The sequence below is a fragment of the Mangifera indica genome, chromosome 5 (assembly GCF_011075055.1).
Source record: "Mangifera indica cultivar Alphonso chromosome 5, CATAS_Mindica_2.1, whole genome shotgun sequence".
NCBI lineage: Eukaryota > Viridiplantae > Streptophyta > Magnoliopsida > Sapindales > Anacardiaceae > Mangifera > Mangifera indica.
The window spans coordinates 19,516,303-19,530,031 of NC_058141.1; the positions used below are offsets into that span (position 1 = coordinate 19,516,303).

Here is a 13,729-nt window from a genome sequence, read left to right on the forward strand (position 1 = left end):
TTTCGCAGTAGACAGAAAAGTAGTAATTGAAGCATAGGAATAGCAATATAAAGTATATATTTGCTAAGATCCCAAATGCAAGGTGCGTGACTTGGATTTTAAATCGAAAAGTATGAGCATAAGTATGTCTCTCAGTTACAATCATATAATGCCAATAGTGATATTGTCATTGCAATATTTTACAGCCCCAATAAACGCCCACGTTGGATGGCTGTGTACTAACTATTTGTTAGCCTTGAGTGAACACCGAAGAGTCCAAAGCCATATATAAATTTTACACTAGATACAAGATCCAAACCGGATTGTAACAGTGATATCAGAGATAGACATGAGCCTGAGAGATTGCCCAACGAACAATCATCAAGAATGATGCGTTCTCGTATAGCCTGATGGTTGAAATTGGTGATTGGCCATTTCTGAGTCATGTCGAGCAGGGTAAGACATAAATATAAACAAAAAGTGTCACTTACAAGTGCAGAATGACATCTAAAAAATAATTCAATACATATTTTTCTATATGATTAAAAGAACAAGAACATGAAAACGGACACGAGATAAATCATTCAGCAACAGTATTTATAGATTAATTTGTCTAATTATTTTGATGTTCATTGAACAAGTATATGTTAAGAAAACATTTAATAAATTATTTGATATTCATATATTTATATACAAAATCTGGGCTTAATGAAAGCCAAGAAAATAGATATTTGATATCCTCTAGATTTCATATTCAGATTTGCTGGACATGTTTATACTGGGAAATACATTTAAGACTAAATCACTCTTAATGAAAGACAATAAAAATGTATAATGAAATATGGCAATTTGTTAGAATTACCATAAAAGCTTTTTTCCCATATATAAATTAAATTACCTTATATATTATTATGAATGAATTAGCCATTAATAATTTCTTATGAATATTAAATAAATTAATTTAATGATATGGTAATTAAATTAAGGACTTTTAAAGTACAGTTGTTGGCTTGGAACAGGGTGACAAGAGTTGCCATATACGCAGATTACAGGCGCAGGAATCTAGAGGAGCAAAACGACGGCGTTTGCTTCAGTTGTTGGCCTTGGTTTTGAAATCCTGACATGTAACGGCTGGTTTTTCTAGTCTGCCAAGTGACACTGTGTGATAGTCCTGCATGTCAGCGCTACAAGCTTGCCAAGAAGACTCAAAGCCACCTAACCCAAAACCAGAATCTGATGAAAATCTGTGACCTCATCCATTTTTGGTAACGCAACTCAGCTTCTTTACTGTTATTTGTCTCATTTTGTAGCTAATCAAGAACTAGACAACAAAACGTAACTGAAAATTAATAGGAATCAATTTCTTGTTAATCTTTTTTTGTATTCTTCCGCGTTTTGCCAATTCTGAAACTATGCTTACACGTGGTTCTTCATGAATGGTTTCACTTTCAATTCACTCCCTTTTTAAGCCACCCTTCTTAACACAACTTCACTATCATACACCTTCACAACTTCACTTCTTGTAACAATGCCTGGTCGCCCAAACAGACGTGGTAGAGGAAATGCTCGTCGCCTTAACTTTCCTCCGGACTATGTTCCGGAGGGATGGATAATTATCAATGAGATCAATGAAGACGGCATTGAGGAGGTGATTTCACACTCAGCTCCGCTCAGTGCTCTTTCAATTTCCTGTCGTTAATGTTTTACAACTTTGCTTTTATTGATGACTAATGATTCTTTTATTTGTGCTTTGTGAACTGATGTTATATGTATTCATTCATACAGTGTGTTGATCATGTGTTGTGGGTTTTAATTCACTCTGCTAATAGTTTCACTGTGGTGCTTTTCTATTTAACTACTTGTGATCTGATCTATATTGTAGTATTTCATACAAAGCACTGCTTTAATCTGGTTTGATGTTAGCCCTTGCGGGAAATCTTGTTTCTCCTTTTAGCCTCACATTTAGTTGAGTACCATCCAAGGAACTGCGGTTATCAATTTTACTTGCTGCTGCTGACTGTGTAGTTGTGCTCTTTGTGTCAAGGTTTCTGTGTATCTTATTGCTCAGTTGGTCAGATCATAGTTTGTTGACATGACATCAGGATCTTGTTTGAGGATATTGTGTTGGTAAAATTTTTGTTAGACTGATTTGGAGCACATTATGTAATTTCCCAATTTTTGGCACTGCATCTTTATTCTGATAACAAATGGCTTTCTGAACAAATACAGATAAGAAATACTCTGCCTCCACTTTGTCTTCGTTGATAATAATCCATCCTTCTGGAATATAGTCTGAAGGGAACTCCACAACACCGTCTTCATGGACTTCCTAATTCCTTATATTATATAAACTTTTAAAGTACAGATGTTGTCATGTTAAAGTATGATAGTATCCACAACTCTTTCTTTTTTCTTTCAGATTTTTTTTTCATTCGTTTTTTTTTTTTAAATCATTAAGAAGTTTTATGAAAACTATTGAGTCTAATTCTCAACAAACACTTGAGATCTTTGTAGATAAGTGTGTCACCTTGTTCTTTTCTGTTCATATTCAAATTTCAAAAACCTAAGTTGTCATGTTGAACAACATTTAATAAATTTCAAATCAGTAGAAGCATTTATGAAAACTTTTGAATCTACTTCACTAAAAATACTTGTAATAGAGGGATACGAGTCACCTTGTCCATTTTATTTTCGTTTTCCAATTTCAGAGACACTTGTTGTCATGCTCTTCAATATGACAACATGTGTTACATTTTTACTTTAAATCATTAAGAACTATTATGGAATCCAGTTTCACTTGAAACATTTGAATTTCTTTAAAAAATTTTCAACTTCAAAAACAAGTATTGTCATGCTCTTTAACATAGAAACATAGTTTTTTCTTCAAATTATTAAAAGCTGTTACGAAAACTATTGAGTTTTATTTTACTTAAAATGCCAAAAATTTATATTCACCATGTCCTCGCCTTGCTCTATGAGATGGCAACATGGTTTTTTTTTTTTTTTTGCTTCTAATTATTAAGAACCGCTATGAAAATTATCGAGTTTAGTTCTATTTAAAACACTTGAAATTTTGTTATTAATTTTTAACTTCAAAAACAAGTGTTGTTGTACTCCCTAATTTGACAATTTGTGTTATCATTTTTTTCTTTGAATTATTAAGTATCACTATAAAAACTATCAAATCTAAACATTTAAATTTACTGCAACCCTATCATTTTTATTAATTTTCAACTTCAAAAACTTTTGTTGCCAAGGTCTTTGACATGGAAGCATGTGTTATTTTTTCCTTCGAATAATTAAAAACAGTTATAAAAACTATCGATTCTAATTTTACTTAGAACACTTAAAATTTCTTATCACTTTGTCCTTATGTTTTCATTTTTCAACTTCAAAAAAAAATGTTGTCATACTCTTTAGTTTGACATTTTTTTTTTTCAAATCATTAAGAACTACTATAAAAACTGTTGAGTTTAGTTTTATTTTAAGCACTTGAAATTTCTTGTCATCATATTCTTTTAATGTTAATTTTCCGATTTTAGACAAAAGTGTCAACATTTTTTTTTGTTTTAAATCATTAAGAACCGCTATAAAAATTATCGAGTTTAGTTCCACTTAAAACTCTTAAAATTCCTTGTCACTTTGTCTTTTTTATATTAATTTTCCAACTTTGGAAACAAGTGTCATTATTTTTTTTTTTGGTTTTAAATCATTAAGAACCGCTATGAAAACTTTCGAGTCTGTCTCATTGCTATAAAATACCACAAAAAGGTCGCATAATCTTTAAAACATTTTTAGAATGTATCCAATTAATCTTTACATTCAAAAATTTTGCTTTCCTAGCAGATATGTGATTGATAGTTCAGCTAGTCTTGTTGATTCATGATGGATACACATAAATCAGGAGATAGAAATGAAATTCTATTAGTCTTAAGTACAGATCATCAATGGGTATCTGGAGATTTGGAAAATAATCTAAATTACAAACCAACTTGGTTAATGAAATCTTTCATCTTAGTACTATTTTGAATGTCCAACTAATCTGATTTATTTTAATACCTTAGCATGATTGTGACGGTATTTAGCTAACATTTGCATTGATTTCTCGGTTTTATTGTATCAAATTTATACTTATGCCCTAATTCATGCTTAAAACTTACAAAATAGAAGAGCTTCAAATGGAATCTCTTTGGTTTCCATCCTTTAACCTACTAGGTCTTTCAAACATGCTACTAAAATTCCTTCTATCCTTGGTGGTGGTGCTGGTACTCCTGATGCCAGGTAGCCGCGATCCACAGGTTAGGGGGCAGGAAAGCAAAAGCAATTTCAAAATGAAATTTTATGAATATTTTTTTTTTTTCAGGGCTTGTGTAGTTCCTGAATACTGTTATTCGTGTTCTGTGAATTGGATGATGCATTAAAAATTTTCAGTGTTTTAATAATGTTCCTTTCATTTTAGATATTTTTAAGCATTTTGTGGATTGATGAACTATTAGTCAAGTTCTTACTTGTATAAACTGCTATGTGTAATTGGGATTTTTACGCAGTCCATTTAAAACTTAATGAAACTGAAAAATTTTTGCAATTTGACTTGTAGCGCTTCATAAAAGTAGCAACAAATGAAACGTTTCACTCAAGGGAGGATATGCTAAGGTATGTGGCATATGAACGTGAAGCAAATCAACCTGCCCCGGTGAGTTTCTATCTCTTTAAACAATTACATTTTGCGATTTGTTTCATCTCATGTCTCTTATATATCCTGAAAACCTGATTGTTTTTTATCGTTTTTCATATATATATGTATTGTTATAGGCCCCTCGACCAATACAGCCTTTAGTTTTCTGTAATCGATGCAGAAATATTGGACATGAGGCACATCAATGTGGATACTCAGAAGCATATGTTATGGTACATGTTATTTTCTATTTATCCACCTATTTCTGTTAAGGAATTCCCACAAAACTCACACTGTATTTTTCTATCTTTCAGGCAATCAATGCCCTGTATCCACGACCTGCTCCTGCACCTGAACCTGAACGGCGTTGACCACCCCATGGCATTGCTCAAGCCTGGATAGAGCCAAGTTTAAACATGAGCTGGCTGAAATATGACTTAAATAGATAATAGGATTGGCTTGAGTTTGTGAAATTGTATTGAAGGAAAGCCCCAAGCTCAAGTTTGCCATTTTTTGTTGTTCTTCTTAAGTAACTTTCCATTGTTCTGCAATTCCTCATCTTTACCTTCATTTGACTCATCTATTTCTCTAGGGATCTATCTACAGTCACCTTCTGCTGCTGCTGCTGCTGCTTTCACCCATTCTTTATTTGTGTTTGTTATAAACTGTGAAGTTTGCGAAAGATTTGGGTTATGCACAGTATTTATGAGATAACCATCAGAAAGATTTACTGTAGTCAAATTGAGTTTAAACCCAACGAAAATCAATAATTTTCGGCAGCGCTATCAATTTTTACTATTAAATTACATCCTAAGTTAACAAATAAGGAATTTTCATGTACTAATAACCAATTTCAAATTCAAGAACAAGATATTGAAATGAGATAATAACTGTGTCAACCAAGTAATTATAGCAAAATGTAATTTCTAGACTATAAAAAAAAAAAAAAAAAACTGATTTAATTAATTTTCCTTAAACCTGTGTTCGATGCGATTACAATTTAGTCCAATGAGTACGGGTAAATTTCAAACGGTCAAAGATGACAACTCAGCACAACAGCGTCAATTAGGAAGGGGTAAATTTCAAACGGTCAAACATGACAGCTCAGCACAACCGCATCATTTAAGGTTTCTCACCTCTTTACAGGTCTCTCTATATAAATCATCCCACACTCCACAGAGCCTAAACAACAATCGTGGTAGTTTCTTGTTCTTGTTTGCGGCTTTGTAAAGTTGGAGTCATGATCTCGTTGATTAAGGGCTACGGTTTCCCGGCGAAATCCTAACACTGATTAATCTCTCTTTCTGTTAGGTTTTCTTGGCTAAATCTCTCTCTTGCTGTATTTTTGCCGATTCATTCATTTTCTTAGATTATCGATGAGAAGTTAGGGTTTGTGTTGGTGATTTAATTGTCTCTTCGGTTTTGTGTCTTTCATCGGTCATCCGTAAATTAATTTTCTTACAGATATATATTTTCTTTTGTCGTTTCCGTGTTTTGACGATACAGGAGCAAGCTGATTTTGATAAAACCCTGAAATGTAGGCTGATTGGAAAAATACTCATGACAGAATCTCCTTGAACCATAAAAATACTATTCCTGTGGCAGAGCGGATGAATTTGAAGTCCTTTCCATTCCAGGTTGGATTCAAAAATATGATCTTAAAAGAGCAATTAAAGAAAATGTAATAATTACAAGATAACTAAAATCAAAGTGTTATTAAAGGCTAGTATGCCATACATCTTGCAACTGCCAAGGGAGTCGTGTGTCTCAGCTACCTTCAGAGGAATCTTGGGACTCAACAAGGAACTCAATAATCTGGTTATCAAATATGAAATTACTGTCAGGAAACCAGTAAAAACAAACTGAATCATGTAGGAATTAACATGGAAGTATGCTTATAAATTACCTTTACTGACTTCCTCAAATTTTTGCAGAAGTCTCCGGGCACAATCCCTCTGCTCTCCACTGAAGTTTGGTAGGGGAACCTGTTGTCTAAAGCAACAGTGAAATGTAAATTACTAAGAATCATCTACTTACTTAGAAGGCACAACAAGAAAGTTAATCTTGCCGACAGAAAGAGATTACAGAAAGCGAAGCCAAACCCCTAACAGTTGATGTTATGTATCACCCTGCTCCTATAACTTATTAAAGATGTCATTTTACAATTAAAATTTTTATCATGAAAAATGTTAAATCTTTTCTAACAACCAAAATACACGTTGAATTCTTCGCTTTGCACCGAGCTCAGGATTGAAAAATGGACTTGATCATCACCGGTAATTGGGTGCAAGACAAGGTTCTGACAAAGAAATGCGAATTTAAGAATTTTGAGAAATTGCTTAGTAACCTTCCAACTTTTGGATGGTGATTTCCAAGCAGCAGGTCCCTCTGTCAATGAAGCCATTCTGGACATATTGCCCCCGTCACCGCTAACAGCAATAACTTTCCAGTTTCTACCAACCTGGATTTGTTTAGACAATTTATAGATTTTTTTTTTCTAGGGTTTTCACGTGAAATTTGGGATTTATTTTGATTCTATGAACTCCGAAACAACCCGCCCATGGCCTTGAGTTTAGTGTCACTTCATGATGGTGACAGAGCAAATCTGGTATGAAGCATGAACACCAGAACACTCCACAACTACTGAAATATTTAATAAATTTGCCGTATATTTGTATTATACATAGTATCGTTTAGGCAGAGGAGAAAAACAGTATGATTTCTGTGGGTTGTGGACCTTGGTTCAGGTAATAAAAGATTACATGATTATATTTTTTTAAATACTTGGACTCATTGTTTGCACGAGATCAAGATGAGAGGATTTATCACATCGCTCCAATTGATCTCAACTATATTTTGCCGATTCCTTCCGCTTCGCCTTGTATGATTGAGATGAAAAGATGAGATCAAGATAACGAGAACATTTAAGATGTAGAAACAATTACCTCTAGAGAAGTTGGTCACCCTCATGGTGTTGCTCAAGTTTGGATGCGAGTGAAGTTTGATCATAAGTTGGTTCTAGTTTGATTCAAATAGATAATAAGAGAGCTCAAGTTTCTCAAATTGTATTGAAGGAAAGCTAAGTTTAAGTTTGACATTTTTGTTGTGCTTCTTAGTTAGTTATCCATTTATCTGGAACTTCTCATCTTTACCTTCATTTGACTCCTCCATATCCTGGGGAATCTACAGTCATCTTCCATTTTTGCTTCCCCTCATTCTTCATTTGAATTAGTTATGGATTGTGAAGCATCACGAGAATTGTAGAAAGATTTGTAGCAATCGAGTTGAATGATAGGCTTGCAAATTAGACCAAACCAAACATCCTCAAATTCGAGTTTTACACAATTATTAATCGAGCTTAGAACTTTAACTCAGGTTTGATTCAAACTTGATTCATATAAACTCAAATCGAATTGAGCTGGCATTTAAACCTAACCAAATTTAAGTCAAGTCCAACCCTAATGCAAATCCTACACAATCAATCAAGGTTGGAAGAGTTGGCTCTAGTCACGGTTGCACACACATTGACTGCTTGGAATACTAACATTAGTCTTTAGGCCAAAGGACTTACTCTCACCCAAGTTTTAATACATTTCTAAAGTAACATCTACAGGATTTGAAAAACTCAAAATCCCATATATAGGTCAATTGTCATTAAATTTTTTTGTTTTAGAAGTAAGTTTAAAATTGTTATTTTATTAATAATATTAAAAAAATATAAAATACATTATATTTTCTCTCTAAATTTTAAAAACCAATAATTTCACTTCTATTTAAAGATTTTTAATTTTCAAAAATAACATTTTTTCCTCAAAATCTAAGGTTTATTTTCTTCCTCTCTCTAACATTTTCGATCACCGACGACGACGTTTCAACACCCTACCTTTGCTAGTAACAATGCAACTGGGAAGATGAAGTTTTCGTCGTCCCGGTTGTCTCATCATTAGCAAAGGTAAGGTGTTGTCGTCCATTGTTGACGACAGAAGAAGAATCAAAATCGATCATTGGCAAATAGAAGGGGATTTTAAAACTCTAAGGGGGAAAAGTGATTTTTTTAAAACTTAATTTTAGAGTGAAATTATTAGTTTTATAAATTAAAGAAGAAAATGATATAAATTTTTAGAATTTTAAGATTTATTAGTAAAATAACAATTTTTTTCATGTCTCTAATAAAAAATTTTAATGTTAATTCGCTTATAGGTAAGATTTTAAATTTTTCAAATATCACGAATATGACTTTGAGAACACATCAAAACTTAATTGGGAAACAGTCGTTTGGCCTAGTCTTTATTTAATCCCAACCTTCTGCTTTGCTGCAGTTTACCCTCACATTTCCCTCCAAACTTTTCATTTACTGCAATTTCCCCCCATCCCTCAAGGCATATTCTATAGTCCAATTTATCCAAATAAGATAATGATTTATTCGGTAAAATGAAATCCCTGTCCAATTTGCGCCTATATAATAATAATTTACGCGGTGCTTGAACCAAAGGCACCTCAAGGTGTATTATCGACTCCAGTCAACGTGAAAACAGGACTTTTTGGCTTCCTCGTTGATTCTCTGCTAAATTTTCTCAGGTCATCTCTGTTACGCTTCTCTTACTTCCTCACCACGTTCAAGTCCTGACGGATTATTCAGACAAATAACAAAGGTACGCTTAACAATTTATTTACTGTTTGCTGTATTCCACTTCAAATCATGTTCTTATGCCTTGTGTCTCTTGGAATCATTTGCTTGTACGAAACCCTAGGTTTAAATCTTAGCTATAAAGTCGTTGTTTTCGTCTAATTTTGAGAAATTTTTCTTCAGATATTGTTAGGTTAAGGCTGATGACTGAATGGATAGAAAACGGCATGTTGCGATTTTTACTACTGCGAGTCTTCCATGGATGACTGGGACGGCTGTTAACCCTCTGTTTCGTGCTGCGTATCTTGCTAAAGATGGAGAAAGAAAAGTCACTTTGGTGATTCCTTGGTTATCTTTGAAACACCAAAAACTAGTTTATCCTGGCAACATCACATTTAGTTCACCTCAGGAGCAGGAAAGTTATGTTCGTGAGTGGCTCAAGGAAAGGATCACGTTTACTTCATCTTTTATTATACGTTTTTATCCTGGAAAGGTAATCATGCCTGTAATTTTCTTGTACCAGTTCTGATATGGATATATTTATTGTTTTTGTGTTTATGTTTGACTTCATTGTGACTTTGATGCATGTATATCTATTGTGATGAATCTCCATGCTGTTTGAGCTGATTAGACTTGCCCATGAGTTTGGGCCATCTTTTGCTTTAGAGTATTAGCATCTGTTGCTTTAGAACAGCATCTAGGAGCAATTTAAGAGCTGTATAGTCATTGATGACTTCCTGGGTGGTTGCAGTTTGCTGTAGATAAAAGGAGCATTCTTGCTGCTGGAGAGATTTCTGAAATTATCCCTGATGAGGAGGCGGATATTGCTGTCCTTGAGGAGCCTGAGCATCTTACTTGGTTTCATCATGGGAAGAGATGGAAAACTAAATTCCGCTTTGTTATAGGAATTGTACACACCAATTACCTGGAATATGTGAAGCGAGAGAAGAATGGACGACTGAAAGCATTTTTCCTTAAACATGTAAATACTTGGGTTGTCGGTATCTATTGCCACAAGGTACAACTTTTATAATTTCCAGGTAGCTAAATACTCCATTGGTGCTCCACATCCTTTGCACTAAGAAGTAAACCATGTTTATATCCTTATATGTTGTTCTATTCTTTGAAAAGTTGCTTCCTCACAACATTGTGGAATCTTAATTGCAGGTGATTAGGTTATCCGCTGCCACACAGGATTATCCAAATTCCATCATCTGCAATGTTCATGGAGTCAATCCCAAATTCCTTGAGATTGGCAAGAGAAAGATGGAACAACAACAAAGTGGGAACCAGGCCTTTACTAAGGGTGCTTATTACATTGGGAAGATGGTGTGGAATAAAGGCTACAAGGAACTGCTTGAGCTTCTTCGTGACCACCAAGAGGAACTAGCAGGGCTTCAAGTGGATTTATATGGCAATGGGGAGGACTCCAGTGAGGTTCAAGAAGCTGCTAACAAGTTAAAACTAGTAGTTAGAGTTTATGCTGGGCGTGATCATGCTGACCCTGTATTTCATGAGTAAGCTTCCTTACATATGTCTAACTAAAAAAAATTCAACAGTGATTGCTGAGCAAATCATGGATTGCCCACTTGGCCCCTTCCCTATAGTTCTGTTATTTCCTTCTCAGTTTTTTGAACAAGTTGAAATTGAAATTCATATTAACTCCTTTTTATTCCATTTTATTTTCTGCCACCTCCAGTTATAAAGTCTTCCTGAATCCAAGCACAACAGATGTGGTTTGCACGACCACAGCTGAGGCATTGGCCATGGGCAAAATTGTTGTCTGTGCTAATCACCCTTCAAATGACTTCTTCAAGCAGTTCTCAAATTGCCGAACTTACGATGATGGCAATGGATTTGTTGAAGTCACACTCAAGGCACTCACAGAGAAGCCCTCGCAACTTTCTGAAGCACAGAGGCATGAACTATCGTGGGAAGCGGCTACAGAACGGTTTCTGAGGGTTTCTGAGTTGGACCAGGGTTTTGTGAAGAAACTGTCAAAAATTCCTTCAACGAAATCTGCATCCAGATCATTAAATGTGAGGAGAAGCATGGATGATGTTTCAGCATATATACATTATCTGAGTTCTGGGTTTGAGGCAATGAGAAGATTATTTGGTGCAATTCCAGCGAGCCTGCAACCGGATGAAGAGCTATGTAAGGAGCTCGGGTTGGCAATTCCTACGCATACATGAGGCCTATAAAGTTGATTTATAGATATGTTTTTATATTGAAAAATGCTTGACATTATGTCGAATTATGATCAGTCTCAGGGCCAACAAAACGTAAAAGACAGATTTCTCTGTCCATTGCTTTTAAACGAAGTTGGGATGAACAGCATGTCCTTGTGAGTTGTGACTGGGGATGCACCGAGTTGATGGTTTCCCGGTTTCCCTCTGGTCAAAACCGAAAGCAAAGGGAAGGGGACTTAAATTGTAAGGCCAAGTTGATTGTAATATTTTTATAGATATTCACGAATGACCTCTTAGTTGTTGTATATTTAATGATTAACAATAATACCGTCTCGCTTTAATTCGCGGTAGGTGGGAAACAAGTAAATGAAGCACAGGAATAGCAATATAAAGTGTACATTTGTTAAGATTTTAAATACAAGGTACGAGTCTTATATCTCAATTTAAAAAGTATGAGTATAGCAATACATGGTTTTAGGTGTCAATCTTAATAACTAATTTTTGAGATTTTGAGATTTTAATGTTTATGTTAGTTGATACAACAATCATTATCATGTATTTTTTTGTAATAATCATATAATGTAAATGATAATATCATCATTGCAATGTTCCATAGCTTTGATTTGATAGACACACATTGAATGATCATGCACTAACTATTTGTTAAGTGAAGGCGGACATCGAAGAGTTCAAAATTATATAAATTTTACGTTAAATATAAAATCCAATTGGATTTCTACATCATTATCAAAGATAGGCATGGGCTTGAGAGATTGCCCGACGCTCAAACATCAAGAATGATGTGCTCCTGTATAATTTGAAAATTGAAATTGGTGGTAGGTTATTACCCAGTCATGACATTAATATAAACACAGAGTATCAATTACAAGTGCAAAATGATACCTACAAAATAATTCAATATATATTTTTCTAGATGATTAAAAGAACAAAAGCATGAAAATGGACACATAATAAATCAGTCAGTAATAGTATTTATAGATTAATTTGCCTAAATATTTTGATGTTCATTGAATAAGTATATGTGAAGAAAACATTTAATAAAATATTTGATATTCATATATTTATATTGGAAAACCTTCAATACAAAATTTGGGCAACATGAAAGCCAAGAAAATAGATATTTGATATCCTCCAGATTTCATATTCAGGTTTGCTGAACATGCTTATACTGGGAAACACATCTAAGACTAAATCTATCTTCACGAAAGACAATAAAAGATGTATAATGAAATATGGCAATAAAAGATGTATAGTGGAGTATGGCAATTTTTTATAATTACCATAAAAGCTTTTTTTTTTTTCCATATATATAAGAAATTACCTTATTTAATATTATGAATTTAATAATTTCTTTTCAATATTAAATAATTTAATTTAATGTTATAGTAATTAAATAAATGACATTCAAAGTACAGTTGTTGGCTTGAAACAGGGTGACAAGAGTTGCCATATACGCAGAATTGCAGATTACATGGCGATGGAATCTAGAGAAGCAAAACGACGGCGTTTGCTTCAGTTGTTGGTCTGGGTCTTGGTCTTGGTCTTGGTCATGGTTTTGAAATCCTGAAATGGAACGGCTGGTTTTTCAAGTCTGCCAAGTGACACTGTGTGATAGCCCCCGCCTGCCAGCGCCACCTGCTTGCCAAGAAGACTCAAAGCCACCGAACCCAAAACAGATTTGGATGAAAATATGTAACCTCATCCATTTTTGGTAGCACAACTTAGCACCCTTTACTGTTACAGTGTTATTTGTCTAATTTAGTAGCTAACTTAAAAACTAGACAAAAAAACGTAACTGAAAATGAATAGGAATCAATTTCTTGTTAATTTTTTTGTAATCTTCCTCGTTTTGCAATTTCTGAACTTATGCCTACACGTGGTTCTTCAGGATTCATTGCACCTTCAATTCACTCCCTTTATAAGCCACCCTTCTTAACACAACTTCACTATCATACACCTTCCCTTCTTGTAACAATGGCTGGTCGCCCACACAGAAGAGGTTGCAGAAATGCTCGTCGCCTTGACTTTTCTCCAGATTATGTTCCTGAAGCATGGCTTATAATCAACGAGACCAACGAAGGTGGTGTTGATGAGGTGATTTCACACTCAGCTCAGCTCCATAATTTCAATTTCCTGATGTTAATGTTTAACAACTATGCTTTTATTTTTGTTTATAGTTTCACTATGGTGCTTAACTGCTTATCTATATAGCAACTTGTGATATGATCTATATAG

The 13,729-nt window shown here is 34.2% G+C and overlaps 2 protein-coding genes and 2 long non-coding RNA genes across 6 annotated transcripts; 3 read left to right on the top strand and 1 right to left on the bottom strand.

Annotated features, from left to right (window-relative positions):
• The first annotated feature begins 1,488 nt into the window (after window positions 1-1,488).
• LOC123217750 lies at window positions 1,489-5,389 on the top strand. Of its 2 annotated transcripts, none has more exons than XM_044638876.1 (4): window positions 1,489-1,627; window positions 4,577-4,672; window positions 4,792-4,887; window positions 4,969-5,389. In XM_044638876.1, exons 1-4 carry the CDS (start codon window positions 1,508-1,510, stop codon window positions 5,023-5,025), a joined length of 369 nt encoding a protein of 122 aa, XP_044494811.1. In that variant the 5' UTR covers window positions 1,489-1,507; the 3' UTR covers window positions 5,026-5,389. The 2 variants fall into 2 exon arrangements, with proteins under 2 accessions (XP_044494811.1, XP_044494810.1); XM_044638875.1 differs by lacking the exon at window positions 1,489-1,627 and adding an exon at window positions 4,013-4,277.
• An 800-nt stretch (window positions 5,390-6,189) lies between these two features.
• LOC123217581 lies at window positions 6,190-7,435 on the top strand. The gene is made up of 2 exons (XR_006502504.1): window positions 6,190-6,291; window positions 6,589-7,435. It is a non-coding gene; the product is annotated as an uncharacterized LOC123217581 (long non-coding RNA).
• On the bottom strand, window positions 6,268-7,881 carry LOC123217580. Of its 2 annotated transcripts, XR_006502502.1 has the most exons (3): window positions 7,600-7,881; window positions 6,561-6,646; window positions 6,268-6,469 (listed from the first exon to the last, which is right to left on the bottom strand). It is a non-coding gene; the product is annotated as an uncharacterized LOC123217580 (long non-coding RNA). The 2 variants fall into 2 exon arrangements; XR_006502501.1 differs by lacking the exon at window positions 7,600-7,881 and having other exon boundaries at window positions 6,561-6,696.
• A 1,249-nt stretch (window positions 7,882-9,130) lies between these two features.
• LOC123215289 (digalactosyldiacylglycerol synthase 2, chloroplastic-like) lies at window positions 9,131-11,814 on the top strand. Its single transcript, XM_044635322.1, has 5 exons — window positions 9,131-9,306; window positions 9,465-9,774; window positions 10,033-10,299; window positions 10,449-10,798; window positions 10,981-11,814. Exons 2-5 carry the CDS (start codon window positions 9,493-9,495, stop codon window positions 11,474-11,476), a joined length of 1,395 nt encoding a protein of 464 aa, XP_044491257.1. The 5' UTR covers window positions 9,131-9,306; window positions 9,465-9,492; the 3' UTR covers window positions 11,477-11,814.
• The last annotated feature ends 1,915 nt before the right edge of the window (window positions 11,815-13,729 follow it).

What these genes read in the sequence shown, in the direction of transcription:
- LOC123217750 (XM_044638875.1), top strand. Translation starts at nt 4,125, where the DNA reads ATGCTTAAAACTTACAAAATAGAAGAGCTTCAAATGGAATCTCTTTGG. An exon ending in CAGGTAGCCGCGATCCACAG is followed by an intron (nt 4,278 to 4,576) that starts GTTAGGGGGCAG and finishes TTTGACTTGTAG; the next exon opens with CGCTTCATAAAAGTAGCAAC. An exon ending in ACTCAGAAGCATATGTTATG is followed by an intron (nt 4,888 to 4,968) that starts GTACATGTTATT and finishes TCTATCTTTCAG; the next exon opens with GCAATCAATGCCCTGTATCC.
- LOC123215289 (XM_044635322.1), top strand. Translation starts at nt 9,493, where the DNA reads ATGGATAGAAAACGGCATGTTGCGATTTTTACTACTGCGAGTCTTCCA. An exon ending in TACGTTTTTATCCTGGAAAG is followed by an intron (nt 9,775 to 10,032) that starts GTAATCATGCCT and finishes GGGTGGTTGCAG; the next exon opens with TTTGCTGTAGATAAAAGGAG. An exon ending in GCTGACCCTGTATTTCATGA is followed by an intron (nt 10,799 to 10,980) that starts GTAAGCTTCCTT and finishes TGCCACCTCCAG; the next exon opens with TTATAAAGTCTTCCTGAATC.